Source organism: Electrophorus electricus, chromosome 16 (genome assembly GCF_041902795.1).
Source record: "Electrophorus electricus isolate QZ-2024a chromosome 16, ASM4190279v1, whole genome shotgun sequence".
Taxonomy (NCBI): domain Eukaryota; kingdom Metazoa; phylum Chordata; class Actinopteri; order Gymnotiformes; family Gymnotidae; genus Electrophorus; species Electrophorus electricus.
In genome coordinates this window covers 5,292,501-5,310,000 of record NC_137512.1, presented here as the reverse complement: position 1 = coordinate 5,310,000, position 17,500 = coordinate 5,292,501, and the positions used below count along the sequence as shown (strand labels likewise).

Genomic DNA, 17,500 nt, shown 5'->3' with positions numbered 1-17,500 from the left:
CTCCAGTCTGCAGTCCTCTTCTGGCATGCTAATGTCCCTGTGTCATTGGAAGGCAGTCATATGAAGCACAGTCCTTAATGGCTTCTCCCACCCATCTCCTTCCCATTTCTGCTTCTCGGTAAATGTCGTTGTGTTTCGCTGTTAATTAAACATTTCAGTGAGACATACTTCAGCTGCACAGAGAGAGATTGCCTCTGTGAACTTTGTGAACTTGTGCTTGGCCAATCATACAAACATATGTTTGAATTCATATTCTTTTTCTGACTCATCATGGTACATGGTTTGTAGAAAGAGAATGGCATATCAGAATAAATTGGCATGACATGAAATGTTGAGAAGTTGATTCTGATTAATACGATTGTGAGAGCAGACTCAGGTTAGAGTAACTGTTATAATAATCACCACATATACACATCTGTCCAGGAGAGGTTACTGAGGTTCAGCTGTCCAGGAGAGGTTACTGAGGTCCAGCTGTCCAGGAGAGGTTACTGAGGTCCAGCTGTCCAGGAGAGGTTACTGAGGTCCAGCTGTCCAGGAGAGGTTACTGACATCCAGTGTTGGGAAGCTCACTTTCAAAATATATTTCACTACAGATTACAGAAAAGATTCCCTTATGTGTAAGTGGTAACATATTCCATTAATTTACTCATTACTCATTAGAAGTGAGTAGTGTATTTTAAAATATCTGGATTACTTCTACATCATCCGAAACAAGTAAGTAATCCAAAGTATTATAGATATCTTACTCACTTTGATTACATTTAAATCACATTTAATGACATGTATTCTGTATTCTGTAATCTGCAGTTAAATACATTTTAATAAATCTAAATAAAAGTACCTTTCCCAGCACTGGCCTAGTTTATAGGTGAAGATATCCAGCTGTACAGGTGAAGTTGCTCAGGTATATGGGTAGAGGTACCCAGCTGTACAGGTGAAGTTGCTCAGGTATATGGGTAGAGGTAGCCAGCTGTACAGGTGAAGTTGCTCAGGTATATGGGTAGAGGTACCCAGCTGTACAGGTGAGGTTTCTCAGGTATATGGGTAGAGGTAGCCAGCTGTACAGGTGAGGTTGCTCAGGTATATGGGTAGAGGTAGCCAGCTGTACAGGTGAGGTTGCTCAGGTATATGGGTAGAGGTACCCAGCTGTACAGGTGAGGTTGCTCAGGTATATGGGTAGAGGTACCCAGCTGTACAGGTGAAGTTGCTCAGGTATATGGGTAGAGGTAGCTAGCTGTACAGGTGAGGTTGCTCAGGTATATGGGTAGAGGTACCCAGCTGTACAGGTGAAGTTGCTCAGGTATATGGGTAGAGGTAGACAGCTGTACAGGTGAGGTTGCTCAGGTATATGGGTAGAGGTAGCCAGCTGTACAGGTGAAGTTGCTCAGGTATATGGGTAGAGGTAGCCAGCTGTACAGGTGAGGTTGCTCAGGTATATGGGTAGAGGTACCCAGCTGTACAGGTGAGGTTGCTCAGGTATATGGGTAGAGGTACCCAGCTGTACAGGTGAGGTTGCTCAGGTATATGGGTAGAGGTACCCAGCTGTACATGTGAGGTTGCCCAGGCTTTCAATGTATGGAATATGGATCTTGCTCACAGAAACTCACTTCAGTTGCAGACTCTGGTTCTGGGATCTCAGGTAACATACACTAACACTCAGAAATTGCAGTTATGGGCAAGATAGACTCTGTATTTGGGAAGATAAGAATTGATGTTATTATGCTTTTTGTTTTGATGAGTCCATAATATTTCTTGAATTAGAGGAGGCATCTGTTTTCAGTCAGATATTGTTTGTCAACAGCAGAGACAAACCGCTTAATTACTGCCAGCATAACTCACTCGATGACTCACCTGAGCTCCCCTGACCCCAAGGGGTTATCTGACCTCCTGAATCCTCAGATTGCCCGACCTCTGCTGACCTCACTGAATTAATTGATCTCTCTTAACCCTATATTCACCTGCTCCATAAACGTGAACTGAACTGCAATCAGAATCACTGTATTCAAAGATAATATTCAGATATAGGAATCTGCTTTGTTAAGAAATTGCTCAGCAGAGTACAGTGCTGAAAGGATATGGGTGGAGTAATATTACTGATGACTATGAAATAAATACACTAAGAAAAGGACAAAACACAACAATTTACAGTTTGTACATAATGGAGTTATGGAATACCCCAAGGTTTGGAGAAAGATCAGGCGTGGTTGGCACACACAAAACAATATTCGGGATAATTATGCAAGGTGAGGGAGACGTAAGACATTTTATAATTGTAACGGATCAAGATCAGCCAGACACTTGTGGACAAAAGTTCATGTGCTTTCAATAATGAAAGGGCAATCTGATTAAAAAAACAACAAAAACAGGCCAAAGTGAAAACCAGAACAATTCCATTTGATTTCCAAACCAAAGAAACATCAGGCACAGAGTCAGAAACAGTCCAGGTCAAGGCCAGAGAAACACACAAATACAAACCTACTAAATCCAACAGGGAAAATTGTGCACACAATTAATATTCCTGGTAGGATAAACAGATCATTATAGAATTGGGGGATGGTTAAGTGTGGAGGTCCACCAGACTCTCCTGGGGATTCTGGGAAGTTTAGTGTGGCTCAGACCAGCCTACAGGGCAGGATGGAGTCTTGACAGTAGTATATACATTTTATTTGCAAAAAATAATTTATAAAATGTACACGTTGCTATGTGAGGAGCTTCAGCAGTGACTATGGTTCAGTTTTTCAGCTACAGTTCAGTTTTCCAGCTGTGAAGTTTTCAAAGTTTTCAAAGGAAGATGGTGGTTTACCAGATATATGGCAGTGGAATAGAATGTATCCAGATGACTTGTAGTTTCAAACTGTGGTTTAGTTTATCTAGATTCATGGTTATCTCAGTTGGCATTTGAATACAAAGACTGAAATGTTTCCAGTGCCTTGGTAGGTATGATTTCCTACCACTACAGAGCTGGAGAAGCACAGGTTGTGTAAGACTGAGATGCCTCATGTTAGCAGTCAGGGTTTAACAGAGAGGCAGAAGAACTAAGTCCCACCAGTGGAAGGAAAGACAGGGGGTTCCATAACACCCCACTGCACTGTACAGGATCACCCTGTGCTGTGCACCTCCTCGGGTGGATTGTGAGTACACGCTTCACTGCCCTGCAGTCTTATTTCTCATCCAACCTGTACAGCAGACTGCAGGGCTATGCGGTCTCCAGCGTCCCTGCCACAGGGCCCTGGGTTTGCATATGAGTCATCCAACTCATTTCAAACCATCTTGTTGTCCTCCACCTAGTCAGTGCGTCCCATCACACCCACACCCTGCACGCTCTGCAAGACTGAGCACCCGCCTGCTTATCTGCTGTCCGGCTGCAATATCCCGGGCTGGGTCTGAATGTGCTCTTCGAATGACAAAGTTGTGTTTAGTTTATAACAAAAATTTAAGCCAAAGAGCAGTCAAGGACATTAAGGTGAAGGAAATTCATGACGGATGCCAAATGATGGGTGCTGAAATAATTTTAACAAGACACCTTTGAATTCCTGACTTTGCGAAGGAAAAAAAAAACAACCTAATTTTCAGAGAGTGTGGATGACTAAGGTCAGAGCATATCTCACACAGCAAGGCTGCAGCTGCTAAGGAAATGACGAGGGCTCTGAGAATGAGCCCTGCCCACTCGACGACCTTACTCAACAGCTTGGAAAGGGTCTGAGTCACCGACGGATACGCACCCAACATGTGGCTGATGCTAATTCTAATGAGACAGACCTGAAAATGAGAACTGAAGTAAAGCCTTCGAATGTGTGACTGTCGCTCTGTGAATATGATTTAGTTGCATGCTGATAAATAATTATATACCAATCGATCATTTTTTACTGACTGTTCAGTGAGTGTCTTGTGGGCACATCCACTCTTATTTCAGGTCTTATTAATTCTAATGGCCTGCATTTCTCTAGTCTGCTCGCAGTTCTCCAGAGGAGTCTACGCCATTTTTGGATTCTATGATAAGAAGTCGGTGAACACGATAACTTCATTCTGTGGGACCCTGCATGTCTCCTTCATCACCCCGAGCTTCCCGCTGGACAGCATGCAGCAGTTCATCCTCCAGATGAGGCCTGACATTAAAGGACCCCTCCTCAGTCTCATCGAGTACTACAAGTGGGACAAATTTGCTTACCTGTATGACAGCGATCGAGGTAAGACCCTCCAGATTGTCGCTGGAGGTCGTAAAACTGATTTGATGCAGGATTAGTGTTTTTTGTTTTTTTTTGGGAGGGTTTAATAGAAGGTCAGTGCTTTGGGGAGGTTTTAGTGGAGGGTTTAGGGTTTTGGGGCATGTGTAATGGAGGGTTATTGTGTTGATGCATGTGTAATGGAGGGTTAGTGTTTTGGGGAAGGTTCAATGCAAGGTTAGTGTTTTGGGGTGTGTTTAATGGAGAGTTAATGGCATGTTTAATGTTTTTAGAGGGTTTAATGGAGGATTAATGGAAGGAAAATGTTTTGGGGCATGTGTAATAGAGTGATAGGGTTTTGGGGAGGTTTTAATGCAAGGTTACTCTTTTGGGCATTTGTAATGAGGGTTAGTGTTTTGGGAAAGGTTTAATGCAAGGTTGGTGTTTTAGGGCATTTGTAATGGAGGGTTAGGGTTGTGTGGTATGTGTAATTGAGGGTTAGTGTTTTGTGGCATGTGTAATGGAGGGTTAGTGTTTTGTGGCATGTGTAATGGAGGGTTAGTTTTTGGGGCTTGTGTAATAGAGAGTTAGTGTTTTGTGGCATGTGTAATGGAGGGTTAGTGTTTGGGGGCATGTGTAATGGAGGGTTAGTGTTTTGGGGCATGTGTAATGGAGGGTTAGTGTTTTGTGGCATGTGTAATGGATGGTTAGTGTTTTGGGGTTTGTGTAATGGAGGGTTAGTGTTTTGTGGTATGTGTAATGGAGGGTTAGTGTTTTGTGGCATGTGTAATGGAGGGTTAGTGTTTTGTGGCATGTGTAATGGATGGTTAGTGTTTTTAGGAGAGTTAATGGAGAATTAGTGTGTAGGCATTTTTATTTTTATTTTTGTATTATATAAAATGTCTGACTAAGATGAAAAAGCTTGTAAGGATATTTTTAAACAAGTTTGATTAAAACCATTACAATTTACCAAGGTTAACATCAAATATCATCACGGTCATAACTCTTTTTAAATAATATTCCATTAACTTCCCATCCTGGAGAACATCTCCTCTGTAGACTTGTCCTGCTCTAAACAAACCTTGCAGATAATTAAAGGTTTATTAATTAGATAAATAGTTTAAATGAGTTTGTTGGAACAGGAAGACGCTAAACTCCGCAGAACTAAAAGGTAAACATTCTTGTATTTTACTTGGTTTTACTTTTCTATGTGTAGGACATGAAACTACAAAAACACAGAACCTCTAAATTTTTGGAGGTGGAATGGGCTTGTGGAGGGGTTATTTGTGATCTGTCTTTTCCAGGGACCGACTGCATTAGTCATGATATCTAGATTTCCATACACCATATGTACCCGACACCTGACCATCACACCTATATGAACTTCTTGGACAAGAAGGCCTGGGTTGCACTCTAGTTCGTCTCACAGGTGTTTAACAGGGTTGAGGTCAGGGCTCTGTGCAGGTCAAACCATGTCTTTATGGACCTCACATTGTGCATTGTGGCACAGTCATGTCAGAACATGTGAAAAGACTTTCCCAAAACTGTTGCCGCAGTGTTGATTGTGGTTTCATTCTCTGATAAAACTGTCTACATTTTCTTTGTATGCGGTATAACATTACCCTTCACTGGATCAAAGAGATGTAACCCGAACCCTGAAAAACAGTCCCAGACCATTACACCCCCCCACCACATACACACACACTAAACTTTGCACTTGGCACTACGCATTCCAGCAGGTCGCATTCTCCTGGCTTCAGTCAAATCCAGGGACAGCTGGATAGTGAGCCATCACTGCAGAGAACACTTCCATTGGCCCAGAGTCTAGTAGCAATTTGCTTTCTACCACTCCAACTGATGTTTGGCATTGTGCATTCTGACGTACTTCCATTTCACAATAAAACCACTTTACAGTTGACTGGTGCAGGAATGTCAGAAATATGACCTGTGGCAATGGTCACATCCTATGACAAAGTCACTGAGCATAGTATGACCCATTCCACAGACAGTGTTCTGTGGAGACTGCATGTCTGTTTGCTTGATGTTATACACCAGTCAGCAGTGGGCACAGCTGAAACACAATCTTAATAATTAAGGTTGTCCACATACCTTTGTCACTACGTTTTAGTGTAGCTCTCAGCACAGGGACCTGCCAGGCATCAGATATCATTTCTTACTGAGGTTTTAAGAAGAGAGTGATTTGCACAGCCACTCCTGGGCCAGGAGCACCAGAGATGCAGTTCCTTGAGTGTGCCTAGCACTTAAATAAAGGGTTTTTCTGAATGCTACATCCATCCTCCCTTTATTAGCTAGTCGGCCTTAAACTGTGAACAGACACAGGTGAAAAGCAGAAGGGTGAGTGAGCAGTGCAGCAGGGTGAATCATGAGCCTTTACTCAGATTCATCACTCAGGGAATACAGAAGTAGGGAGGAACTGGGTCAAAGTGGGGCAGAAGTGGATCAAAGTGGGGCAGAAACTGGGTCAAAAGTGGGGCAGAAAGGGGCCCTCTGAGATGGGGAAGAAAAGAGGCAAACTACATTAGCAAGCGAAAAAAATCTGCGAAAAATCTGTCTTGATTACAGTAAACAAATGAGCTAAGGGTTAAAGCTGACAGCAGTCTAAGGGCTCAATTGATCTGGGATGTTCTTGTTTGTGTACCATAGACACAGGTCACTTTCTCATTCACTCTTTCATTCACTCTGTCTTTCTTCCCTTCCTCTCCCTCTCTCCCTCCCTCTCACTCTTCCTCTCCTTTTCCCTCAGTAGTTAGCTTGCTCTGAATGCTGGGTTGCTAAGTGGCAAAGATACGGGATGGTTGATGCTACTGTCTAAAGACTGGAATTCAGTCTTAAATAATCATTTATGAAGGTTGACACTGGTGTCTTAATGAGTGTCACCGGTGCCTCAAAATCAAGCCTCTGCAAGTTCATACTTTATCATTAATTGTGTGTGTGTGTGTGTGTGTGTGTGTGTGTGTGTGTGTACATTTGTGTGTATGTGTGTCTGTGATCTTTATTGGGCTGATGTCCACTTCTGCTCACTGGCGTCGATACGTAATAGATAATAAACATAAAACCAGTAAAAACTCACTAATTATGTCACATAATGTCCTTTTCCCATGTACAAACAATGGCAATCAAAGGTCACAGTATTTCTATCTGACAAGTGACCCCAAGCATCAGTGAGTCATCTAACACTGAAAAAGGCCATTCTCCTGATCAGTGCAGTATCCACACCTAGCTTTGTCATAGAATCTTTAGGCTGTAGATTTCACATCAAAGGAGTAATAATGCTTCCAGATAAGTCATAAATACGCTCATAAACAGACGAATTAAAAACAATTGCTATATGAAGAGGGGTTTACATTGTACACAGAAGTGTGTTTCTGTATCTTTTTGTCTATGATTAAATTAGATTTGCATTGTATTATATTTTTTGAAATTTAATTGTCTTCATGTAATCAGTCTCCTGAGAATGTCTGATAGGTGCCTGATAATTTGCATATTTCACCAGGAGAGATTTGAATATGGTCAGATAGAGTCTGCTGTCCTGATAAAAATCAACTGTGTTACATGCATTTAGAGCATTTGGCAGATGCTCTTATCCAGAGCAAATTAAATGTATTTATAATATTTAAAGGATGACAGTATGTTCACAAACCCAGAATCTTGGTGTCGCTGGCTTTACCTTTTCTATCAGGTGAGATACAGCAGTATATACATACTGTAGAATACATACTGTATTCTAGGAATGGACCTAAAAGAGAGAGAAAAAACGTAAAAGGAGAATGAGAGAGAGAGAAAGACAGAGGAAGAGGGCAGGTGTCAGCATGCTGATTTGTTCATACATTCATCAAACACAGGCAGACTGAGTAAGCAAGCATAGAGGATGCCCCTTCTCTCATGAAAGTGCGTTGCAGTGAAACTTAATTAATTAGGTTAACTGATGTAAGGGCTGTTAGTAGATGAATTCCCTTTTGTAACTTTAAATACTCACTTGGTATTAGAAGCAGCTCGGTTGTATATTAATATATTACAGCATTTTCAGTTAAAGCGGTGTTCTGATGTCACCAGAGACAAGCGTATATATTACATCATCTAACCAGTAGAGAAAGCAGTTTTTGAGAGTACCTCTCATAATGTTGGCTGGACTGAGGGATGCGTGTCACTTTGTTTCTGGGGTAAATTGCCTTCGAACTGTGTTGCTGCCCTCTGGGGCCAGAGTAAGTAATCCGCTTACAAGTGGTGCAGTGGGTCTTTAACTGGAATTAAAGGCAGGTAGCATTGTCCTGTACCTTTTCTACCTGCACTGGAAACATGCAGTGGTACAAGAGGATGACTGCTAATCTCACAAGCCATCAGTGGGTAATCTCACGAGTGGATGGTTGGCAATCTCACGAGTGGATGGTTGGCAATCTCACAAGTGGTTGGTTGCTAATCTCAGAAGCGGACGGTTGCTAATTGCACCTCATTGTGGTCTATCTCGTCACTTTTCGAGCAGTCACATGCAGGACTAACGGCTTGTGGTGGCACCCGCTCCCATTCGTAAGCCTCTCTGTCGGAATTCTGCTTCACGCCTCTGATGAATCTCCCAGGCGCAGCTGTGTGGTTTAAATAGATGATGAGATTATGCAATGTGATGGATGAACGATACTAAAGCCTGCTGTCTGGTCCATAAAGAAACAGACTGCCACCAAACTGGCACTGGCCTTCATTAGCAAGCTCGAAAGAATAATTCCTATTGCCCTGAAGTTAAACATCCATAAAAGTGTAAAGTGAAAAATGAGACATAATAAAGGGGTCTGGACCGCCGGGGTGTGTTCTCCACTTATTCTCATGTGGTTATGATAATAACTGGAATCTCACTTTATAGCTCTCTTTGTCTCAGCTTGCTCTTACCGCTTGGAATAATCTCGTACCTCTGCTCTATGGACAGAAGAATGCCTCCATCTCCTGCTGTATCTATCCCTCGCTCTGTATTTCTCTCCCTCCATCTGTTTCTCCCTCTCTCCCTGTGTCTTTCCTTGTCTTTCTGTATCTGTGCCTCTCTTTCTGCATTTCTCTTTCTTTGTGTATCTCTCCTCTGTTTGTATGTCTCCCTCTCTGTATTTTTCTCCCTCTCTGTATGTCTCCCTTCCTCTGTATGTCTCCCTTCCTCTGTATGTCTCCCTTCCTCTGTATGTCTCCCTCCCTCTGTATGTCTCCCTCTCTCTGTATGTCTCCCTTTCTCTGTATGTCTCCCTTTCTCTGTATGTCTCCCTCTGTCTCTGTATCCCCCTCTCCTTCTCCCTTCTGTCCCCCCCCCCACCCCATACAGATTCATTAATTCCGCCTATATTATGTCTTAATACCCTTGTAAAGATGTCTGACTTAATCTATCAAAATGTACAGCAGGGATTTCCAGTCTAAAGGTGGTCTAAACCGCTTGAAGTTGTGGGTTGGGATCTAAACTCAAAGTTGAGCCAAATCACAAAATATAGACACATCTTCCTATGATGGCCGTCCATTTAATAAAGGTACATATGGCAATGAGGTGTTGGTATATTCCAAGATACTGTTCCTGTTTCAACATACGTAGCTTGTAACTTTTTCAACTATAGTCAACCACTACAGTCAAAGTAGAGGATGTTTGGGGGGTTCATGATCAATTATAACAAGCAATTATAGCAAGACTGCCATGATGGACATTGGAGAATTGAGGCTCTCAGGGTTATTTTACCTCATGCAAGGCTGTGCAAAAGCATTAAAGATCAGGTGTCAGCCCCTTGGCACACTTTTTAAAAATTCTTAAATAATTCTGGATTGTTCTCAAGTGATAATGAATGTAAATTGTAAAGTCCCATTTGCCTCAGAGAAAATAATCATTATATTTGACTCGGAGGTAATGGACCTTTCTAATGAGGTTTTGAATGTTATACTTGAGCAAAAAGCTGTTTCCATTTGAGTTTCCATTTGAAAGCAAATAAAACCCACATTTAGTCCCAGTGTGTCAAGGCAACTCTGCACTGGCAGACTGCTCTTCATGTGCACTCTCTCTCTGTTACACACATGCACATATACACACATACACACATACACACGCAGATGCACACGCACACACACCCACACACTCATACTTTCACTTGGCCCAACATACACTTGATTTAGCCAAAATCCCTTTCTGATGTATATGTTATTGTCTTGTCATGCTAAATCGATTACCACAGTCATTCACTCTTATCTTTAAATGATAGAACATAAAATGACAATTTCAGGCTCTTATTTTCTGAGTCAAATCAATCATGCAGAAGAAACAGGTCACGGCATGTGAATTGTGGGGAAAAAACCCCTTTCAAACTAGCGTTTACAAAATATTGAGAAAACCACTGAGAAAAACAACAAAAAGCTCTTTACAGAAATGCCACTAACAAAGGAGCAGTCCGTCAACAACATGCTAAAATGACATCTATATGCCTATTTCCAAATAAAGTATTTCACAGACTTCACTTCTGTATTAGCATCTCGCTGTTAAATAGGCTTTGTTTTTTCTGTAAGACCTCACCGACGCGATGTGGAACAGTGTGTTTCTTCTGCATCTCACAGAAAGTCTCGGTTGGTTTCTTGTGTGTGTGTGTGGCGCTCAGGGTTGACCACCCTGCAGGTGGTACTGGACACGGCAGCGGAGAGGAAGTGGCAGGTGACTGCCATTAATGTGGGCAACATGAAGGACGAGCGCAAGGACGAGGCGTACCGCTCGCTCTTCCAGGACCTGGAGAACAAGAAGGAGAGGAGAGTCATCCTGGACTGTGAACAGGACAAGGTCAAGGACATCATGGAGCAGGTGAGCAGGTCATCTGCATATGCAGCGTGTCATCTACGCATGCAGCAGGCCATTTGCGTGTGGAGCATGTCATCTATGTATGCAGTACGTCATCTACGTATGCAGCAGGTCATCTACGTATGCAGCATGTCATCTACGTATGCAGCAGGTCATCTACGTATACAGCATATCATCTACTATGGCAGCTTGTCATCTACGTATGCAGCAGGTCATCTACGTATGCAGCAGGTCATCTATGTATGCAGCATGTCATCTACTATGGCAGCATGTCATCTATGTATGCAGTACGTCATCTACGTATGCAGCAGGTCATCTACGTATGCAGCAGGTCATCTACTATGGCAGCATGTCATCTACGTATGCAGCAGGTCATCTAACGTATGCAGCATGTCATCTACTATGGCAGCATGTCATCTATGTATGCAGTACGTCATCTACGTATGCAGTAGGTCATCTACTATGGCAGCATGTCATCTACGTATGCAGCATGTCATCTACGTATGCAGCAGGTCATCTACGTATACAGCATATCATCTACTATGGCAGCATGTCATCTATGTATGCAGCAGGTCATCTACGTATGCAGTACGTCATCTACGTATGCAGCAGGTCAACTACGTATACAGCATATCATCTACTATGGCAGCATGTCATCTACGTATGCAGCAGATCATTTCCGTATGCAGCAGGTCATCTGCATATGAAGCTCTTTGATGTGATTAGGAAGGTAATGTGTGTCAGGCCATTTAACTGCTTTGGAAATGGGCTTGTTTTAAGCAGCTGCTTACGGTTGCTCTTGATGTTGGTATCTGGTGAAGGAGCAGCTGGATTACAGATGCCCAGAAGACAAGCTTATTAGGCAGGTCCGAAAGCCTGGAGAAGAACCTGTGCTGAATTCTTTATGAAATGGGTTATTTATTCTGAGCCCCGGAACCCTCGGGGTGGGGGACAGGAATCGATTTGTGTTTAAGCCTTGCTGAAGTGTGTTTAACCCAATGCCGGAATCAATGCTGCTCATCCCAACAGTAGATTCATCCAGCGTGCAACGCACGTACACACACACACACACACACACACACACACACACACACACACACACACACACACACACACACACACACGGTTTCTGTGTACAGTCACAAACAACATAACATTGGTCAATTTTTTACAGTGTAAGTTGGAAGGTTTCACCATTAACATTTGTCACGATTGAAATGTTAGAAATAGAGAAATAGAGCCATTAGAAACAAAAGGAGGAAGTATTTAAAGCAGAGATGTGCAAACACCACCATTTCCTTGATAGTATGGAGTTTCCTTACAGCAGTTTTGTCTGATTTTGAAATCAATGTCAAACTCGTCTCTTTGTCATAAATTGTTTGGTGCAGTATTTCATCGCCTGATTTTTTTTCCCTCCAGATCATCACTATCGGAAGGCACGTGAAAGGATATCACTACATCATAGCCAACCTGGTAAGTGACTGGGTACTTATCCTAGAAGTTGATTTGAACCGAACTGTACACATATAAGGCTACCCAAACAATGGTATAAGCCCAAAATGTTGGGGTTGATGGTAGTGAGATCAAAACACACAAAGCAGGACAGCCTATGGGGTGACCCCTTCTGGCACCGAGCGCAGAGGAAGTGTGGGTGCAGGAGGTGGGCACGAGGGTGGACCCGATTGTCCTGTGGGTGGGGGTGGATGTGACTGCAGTTCTGCTGTTTCAGGGCTTTGTGGATGGTGACCTGTCTAAAATCCAGTACGGGGGAGCCAACGTGTCAGGCTTCCAGATTGTGGATTTTGAAGATGCTCTGGTGGCTAAATTTGACCAGCGGTGGGAAGCGCTTGAGGAGAAGGAGTACCCTGGAGCTGACAGCAAGATAAGGGTGAGAGCTCTGTTTCACCTGGTCCCCTAATGAAATCTGTCTGGTTTGTCTGGTTGTGTGTATCTGTGAAAAAGAGGTTCTCGAGTCTTCAGTGACCCCCGTCAGGTTTACATATTTGCTCCAGTAGAGCTTCCAACACACCTTGGCCAGGAAATGAAGAGCTCTAGAGATCTTGGCTATCTGCTTCAGGTGGATGAATTGTTGGGACAGAAAAAAAAATTTTGGGGTGGTAGTCCCCAAAACCTGGACTGAGCTAAGATAGCTAGCTCTCTTAACTCAGACATGGGGCTTCCCCTAATATTAATGCCCCAACTATTATTACTAATCACTTATATCCCAAACAAAAGAAGCATTAAGCAGAAGTGATCGATAATGTCTAATACTCCAAACTTAAGGAGTCATTAATCAAAAATATCTCAATCAGAAATGATCAGTAATGTTTATTACTCCAAACATAAAGAGTCATTCATCAAAAACATCTCAAACAGAAGTGATCAGTAATCCCTCCGTTCTCTCTCGGTGTGCAGTATACCTCGGCGCTGACCTACGACGCTGTGCAGGTGATGACCAAGGCATTCCAGAACCTGCACAAGCAGCGGATTGACATCTCCCGCAGGGCCAACAACGGCGACTGCCTGGCCAATCCCGCCGTTCCATGGGCGCAGGGCGTGGAAATCGAGCGCGCTCTCAAACAGGTGAAACACAGCTGCTCTGACACTCCCCACAAGACACACTGGGCTTAATGAACCCCTGATTAAGCAGGCTGATTCTGAGCTGCAGCTCTGCAGTGGAGGCCAGGAGGGGCAGGGTTTTACGTGGAGGGGCGGGGTTTTACCCGGCGGGGCGGGGTTTTACGGAGGAGCTTTGCTCTCACTGGTTTACTAAGATTTTTATCAGGGCATTATTCAGTATGTGTATGTCTGGGGGAGGGGGGGTCCCTTAACTCTTAATTTCAGTGGGTGCTTGGGTTGCACAGACCTTGGGCCATTAGCAATACAATGCTTATTACACAAATTAATCTACAAACTGTCATGATAGTGTCAAATACTATTGATAATAAAATAATAAAAAATATGGTATTATTTTGACATTTTTGCCTGTCACTTATCTAATATAGACTGTGCGAGATTGAATTGGCACCCCCCCCCCCCCCAAAAAAAAAAACAAAACAAAAGAAAACTCAGGTAGACGTTGGGGAATGAGGGAAGGGGCACTAGCTAGTTTAAGGTGTGCATTCCAGGTAAAATGTCTCCGAACCAGACAGGTGAGGACTTGGATATGTCCGATGGCTTTGCTGTCGATCTCCTGCTTCTGTGTGCAGGTTCAAGTCGAAGGTTTGACTGGCAACATTCAGTTCGACCAGTATGGGAGGAGAGTGAATTACACGGTGCATGTGATGGAGCTTAAAAACAGCGGCCCCGTTAAGGTACAATTCACATCTAGAAAAGTGTCCATGGCTTCATTTGCACAGGCAGTAAACCCTGTTTACTGAACAGAATGGAGCTTCTGAAATTCATAATTTTCAAAGGCCCTCATTGCATTGAAGTCCTTGTTAGTCCCAAACCTGTTCTCTCTCTGCAGATTGGCTACTGGAATGAAGTCGATAAGATGGCAGTTACAAAATCAGACCTCTTCACTAATGAAACAACGGGTCTGGAGAACAAGACTGTGATAGTGACAACTATTCTGGTGAGTACTTCAAGAAGATATCTAGTTAGCAGTGATACAGAATAAGGATAAAGTCTTGCTATAAAGTCTTGCATACCAGGCAAGCAAGGGTTCTATATTGACTATGTAGCAGATCCTAGTAAAATATTACAGACTTTTTCTGTAAAGCCTTCAGTCTGGTGTATCTGCCTTGTTCAGCATGATACTTTTATAAATTGCACATTTTAAAGAAGCTTTTACTCTGAAATGGGTGAATTATAGTGTGCGCTCTGAAGTGTACATTGTAGTACAGATTCTGAAATGCGCATTGTAGAGTACACTCTGAAGAGTGTATGGTCGTATGTAATCTGAAGTGTGCGATCTGTTTTAGGAAGCACCGTATGTGATGCTGAAGAAGAATGCTGACCTCTTTCTGGATAATGAGAGATACGAGGGCTATTGTGTCGATCTGGCGGCTGAAATTGCCAAACACTGTGGCTTCAAATATCGCCTGAAAATAGTGGGGGATGGCAAATATGGTGCTAGGGATGCAGAGACGAAGATTTGGAACGGAATGGTCGGAGAATTAGTTTACGGGGTACGTGAGAGACATGCTAATGTGCGACAGTGGATGGGTTTCGCATAATTAATGAAGGCTATTCGTACATTCAAAGCATCCATTTATCTAATTGTCTAAAAAGAAAACAATGGTTTGGGGAAATTTGCACGACACACAGTAACAACTTGCATTTTCTGCGATCAGTAGACATTCTACTGCGAACAACGGCTCGGGTATTGAATCCTTTCGCTCATTGCAGAAAGCTGATATTGCTGTGGCTCCACTGACCATCACTTTGGTCCGAGAAGAGGTGATCGACTTCTCCAAGCCCTTCATGAGCCTGGGCATCTCCATCATGATCAAGAAGCCCCAGAAGTCCAAGCCGGGCGTGTTCTCCTTCCTGGACCCGCTGGCCTACGAGATCTGGATGTGCATCGTGTTCGCCTACATCGGCGTGAGCGTGGTGCTATTCCTGGTCAGCCGCTTCAGCCCTTACGAGTGGCACACAGAGGAGTATGAAGATGGCCAGATCCAGACCAATGAGTCGACCAACGAGTTTGGGATATTCAACAGCCTGTGGTTCTCTCTCGGAGCCTTTATGAGACAAGGCTGCGATATATCACCAAGGTTCGTGCCCTGGTCCATCGTTTCCATTGTGTTTCTGATTCATTCATTTCCATTCTGTTTCTGGCCCGTTCGTTTTCATTGTGTTTCTGATCCATTCGTTTCCATTGTGTTTTTGCCCTGGCATAGACTTTTAAAAATGCTTTCATCCTCTGCAGTGCACATTTAACAGACTAGCAACAGGAAGTTTCTGTATTCAAATCAACAAAACAGAATAGAATCCTTTTTTTATCCAAGGTTGCATTATAGAAGGTCTGAAAAGGTCCATAAGTAATACAATAATTTAATAATAATTTGAGGGAGAGCTTGATGAGTTTCTGAGAGTGCTATTTGGATTTCAAATGGGTTCTCTGTGCCATGTTGTCTAAGTGCTATAAAGAGAGACAATCACACAGGCAATCACTGCAAAGCTGTTCATTATTATAATATTGTTCAGTGGTCAGAGACCATTGCCCACTGCTCAAAGCAAAAGCTGCAGGATTAAGTTGCTCTTCTATAATGGAAAAGTTAGAAGCATTATAAATTTACAAGGAAAATTATTATTTGATTTGGTTAAAAAGCTCATTAAATCCTTGTCAGAATTCAGATAGGCAAAACACAATTGCATGAAGCAGGGGCCTTGACCAGTTTTTGTTCTGAATACATTAATGCTATGAATACATTTTTCTGTCTTCTCAACAGTTCCTTGGTTTAAGGGCATGGTTAAATCATTGATTGTGTCTTTTATTGTGGATATGCCACAATTATACTGTGGCATATCCTCTGTGTGCATCAGGATACTGTTCCGGGAATATATTAAATGTCATCAAGTGTATTACAAATTCAGAGTCTTTGCATAGTAAATGTACACCAGATCGAATCATTTTTGAGTGTTCCTGTCCTTTTGATAGTGTGAGACCAGCAGTAAATGAGAATTGGATGAACTGTTCCTAATGGCACATGTCTCTGGAGTAAGCTTGATGGTTAATATATGTCCAGGTCTCTCTCCGGGCGCATAGTTGGCGGAGTGTGGTGGTTCTTCACCCTCATCATCATCTCGTCCTACACGGCGAACCTGGCTGCCTTTCTCACAGTGGAGAGGATGGTGTCGCCCATCGAGAGTGCAGAGGACCTGGCCAAGCAAACAGAGATTGCTTACGGAACATTAGACTCCGGCTCAACCAAAGAGTTTTTCAGGGTAGGAGAGGGTTTCTGAATCATAAAACTCTCTGTTTGATGTACGAAATGCCAAATGCACAGCAGCTCGAGCACAGAAACACTAGTTCAGCCCTCTAGGTGCTACAAAAAAAATCAATAGAAAGTAAAACTAAAATATAATATTTTATTAGTTTTATAAGAGCTATCACTGTTTGTGAGGCTTAAGAATGGGACTGATGAGAAAGCTATAAGTGCCTTCTGATATGCACTTCTGACAGTTAACTTCTGTTAACTTTTCATGGGCATGTATTAGGGCCAGCATCCACGATTGTGTGCGCTGAACGCAGAGTGGAATTACAGTGAAACAGCATGGTCTGGAGAGCTAAAAATAGCCTTCCATTGTACACTGCACTTAAAGCGACCGTGTACCGTGCTTCAATTACGACACGTCTGTAGACATTCTCTCCCATCTCCACGTTTCCCTTCAGCGCTCTAAAATCGCCCTCTTTGACAAAATGTGGACGTACATGCGGAGTGCGGAGCCGTCTGTGTTCGTCAAGACGACGGCGGAGGGCGTGCTGCGTGTGCGCAAGTCGAAGGGAAAGTATGCCTACCTGCTGGAGTCCACCATGAACGAGTACATCGAGCAGCGCAAGCCCTGTGAC

The 17,500-nt window shown here is 43.1% G+C and overlaps 1 protein-coding gene across 12 annotated transcripts in view; it reads left to right on the top strand.

Annotated features, from left to right (window-relative positions):
- The window catches only part of gria2b (glutamate receptor, ionotropic, AMPA 2b), a 34,084-nt gene that overhangs the window by 10,844 nt on the left and 5,740 nt on the right, over positions 1-17,500 (top strand). For 11 of the 12 annotated variants that reach the window (XR_014117527.1, XR_014117530.1, XR_014117529.1 and 8 more), the window contains exons 3-13: positions 3,948-4,187; positions 10,787-10,983; positions 12,400-12,453; positions 12,710-12,868; positions 13,396-13,563; positions 14,190-14,294; positions 14,450-14,557; positions 14,907-15,113; positions 15,334-15,701; positions 16,677-16,875; positions 17,324-17,500. The exon at positions 17,324-17,500 is cut by the window's right edge and continues 71 nt beyond it. Coding sequence is in view for 8 of the 12 variants with exons in the window: in XM_027018184.2 (XP_026873985.1) it covers positions 3,948-4,187; positions 10,787-10,983; positions 12,400-12,453; positions 12,710-12,868; positions 13,396-13,563; positions 14,190-14,294; positions 14,450-14,557; positions 14,907-15,113; positions 15,334-15,701; positions 16,677-16,875; positions 17,324-17,500 (1,982 nt within the window). In the remaining 4 variants the exon portion in view is untranslated. The remainder of the gene's footprint in view (positions 1-3,947; positions 4,188-10,786; positions 10,984-12,399; positions 12,454-12,709; positions 12,869-13,395; positions 13,564-14,189; positions 14,295-14,449; positions 14,558-14,906; positions 15,114-15,333; positions 15,702-16,676; positions 16,876-17,323) is intronic. The other variant, XM_081698892.1, reaches the window with a different exon arrangement.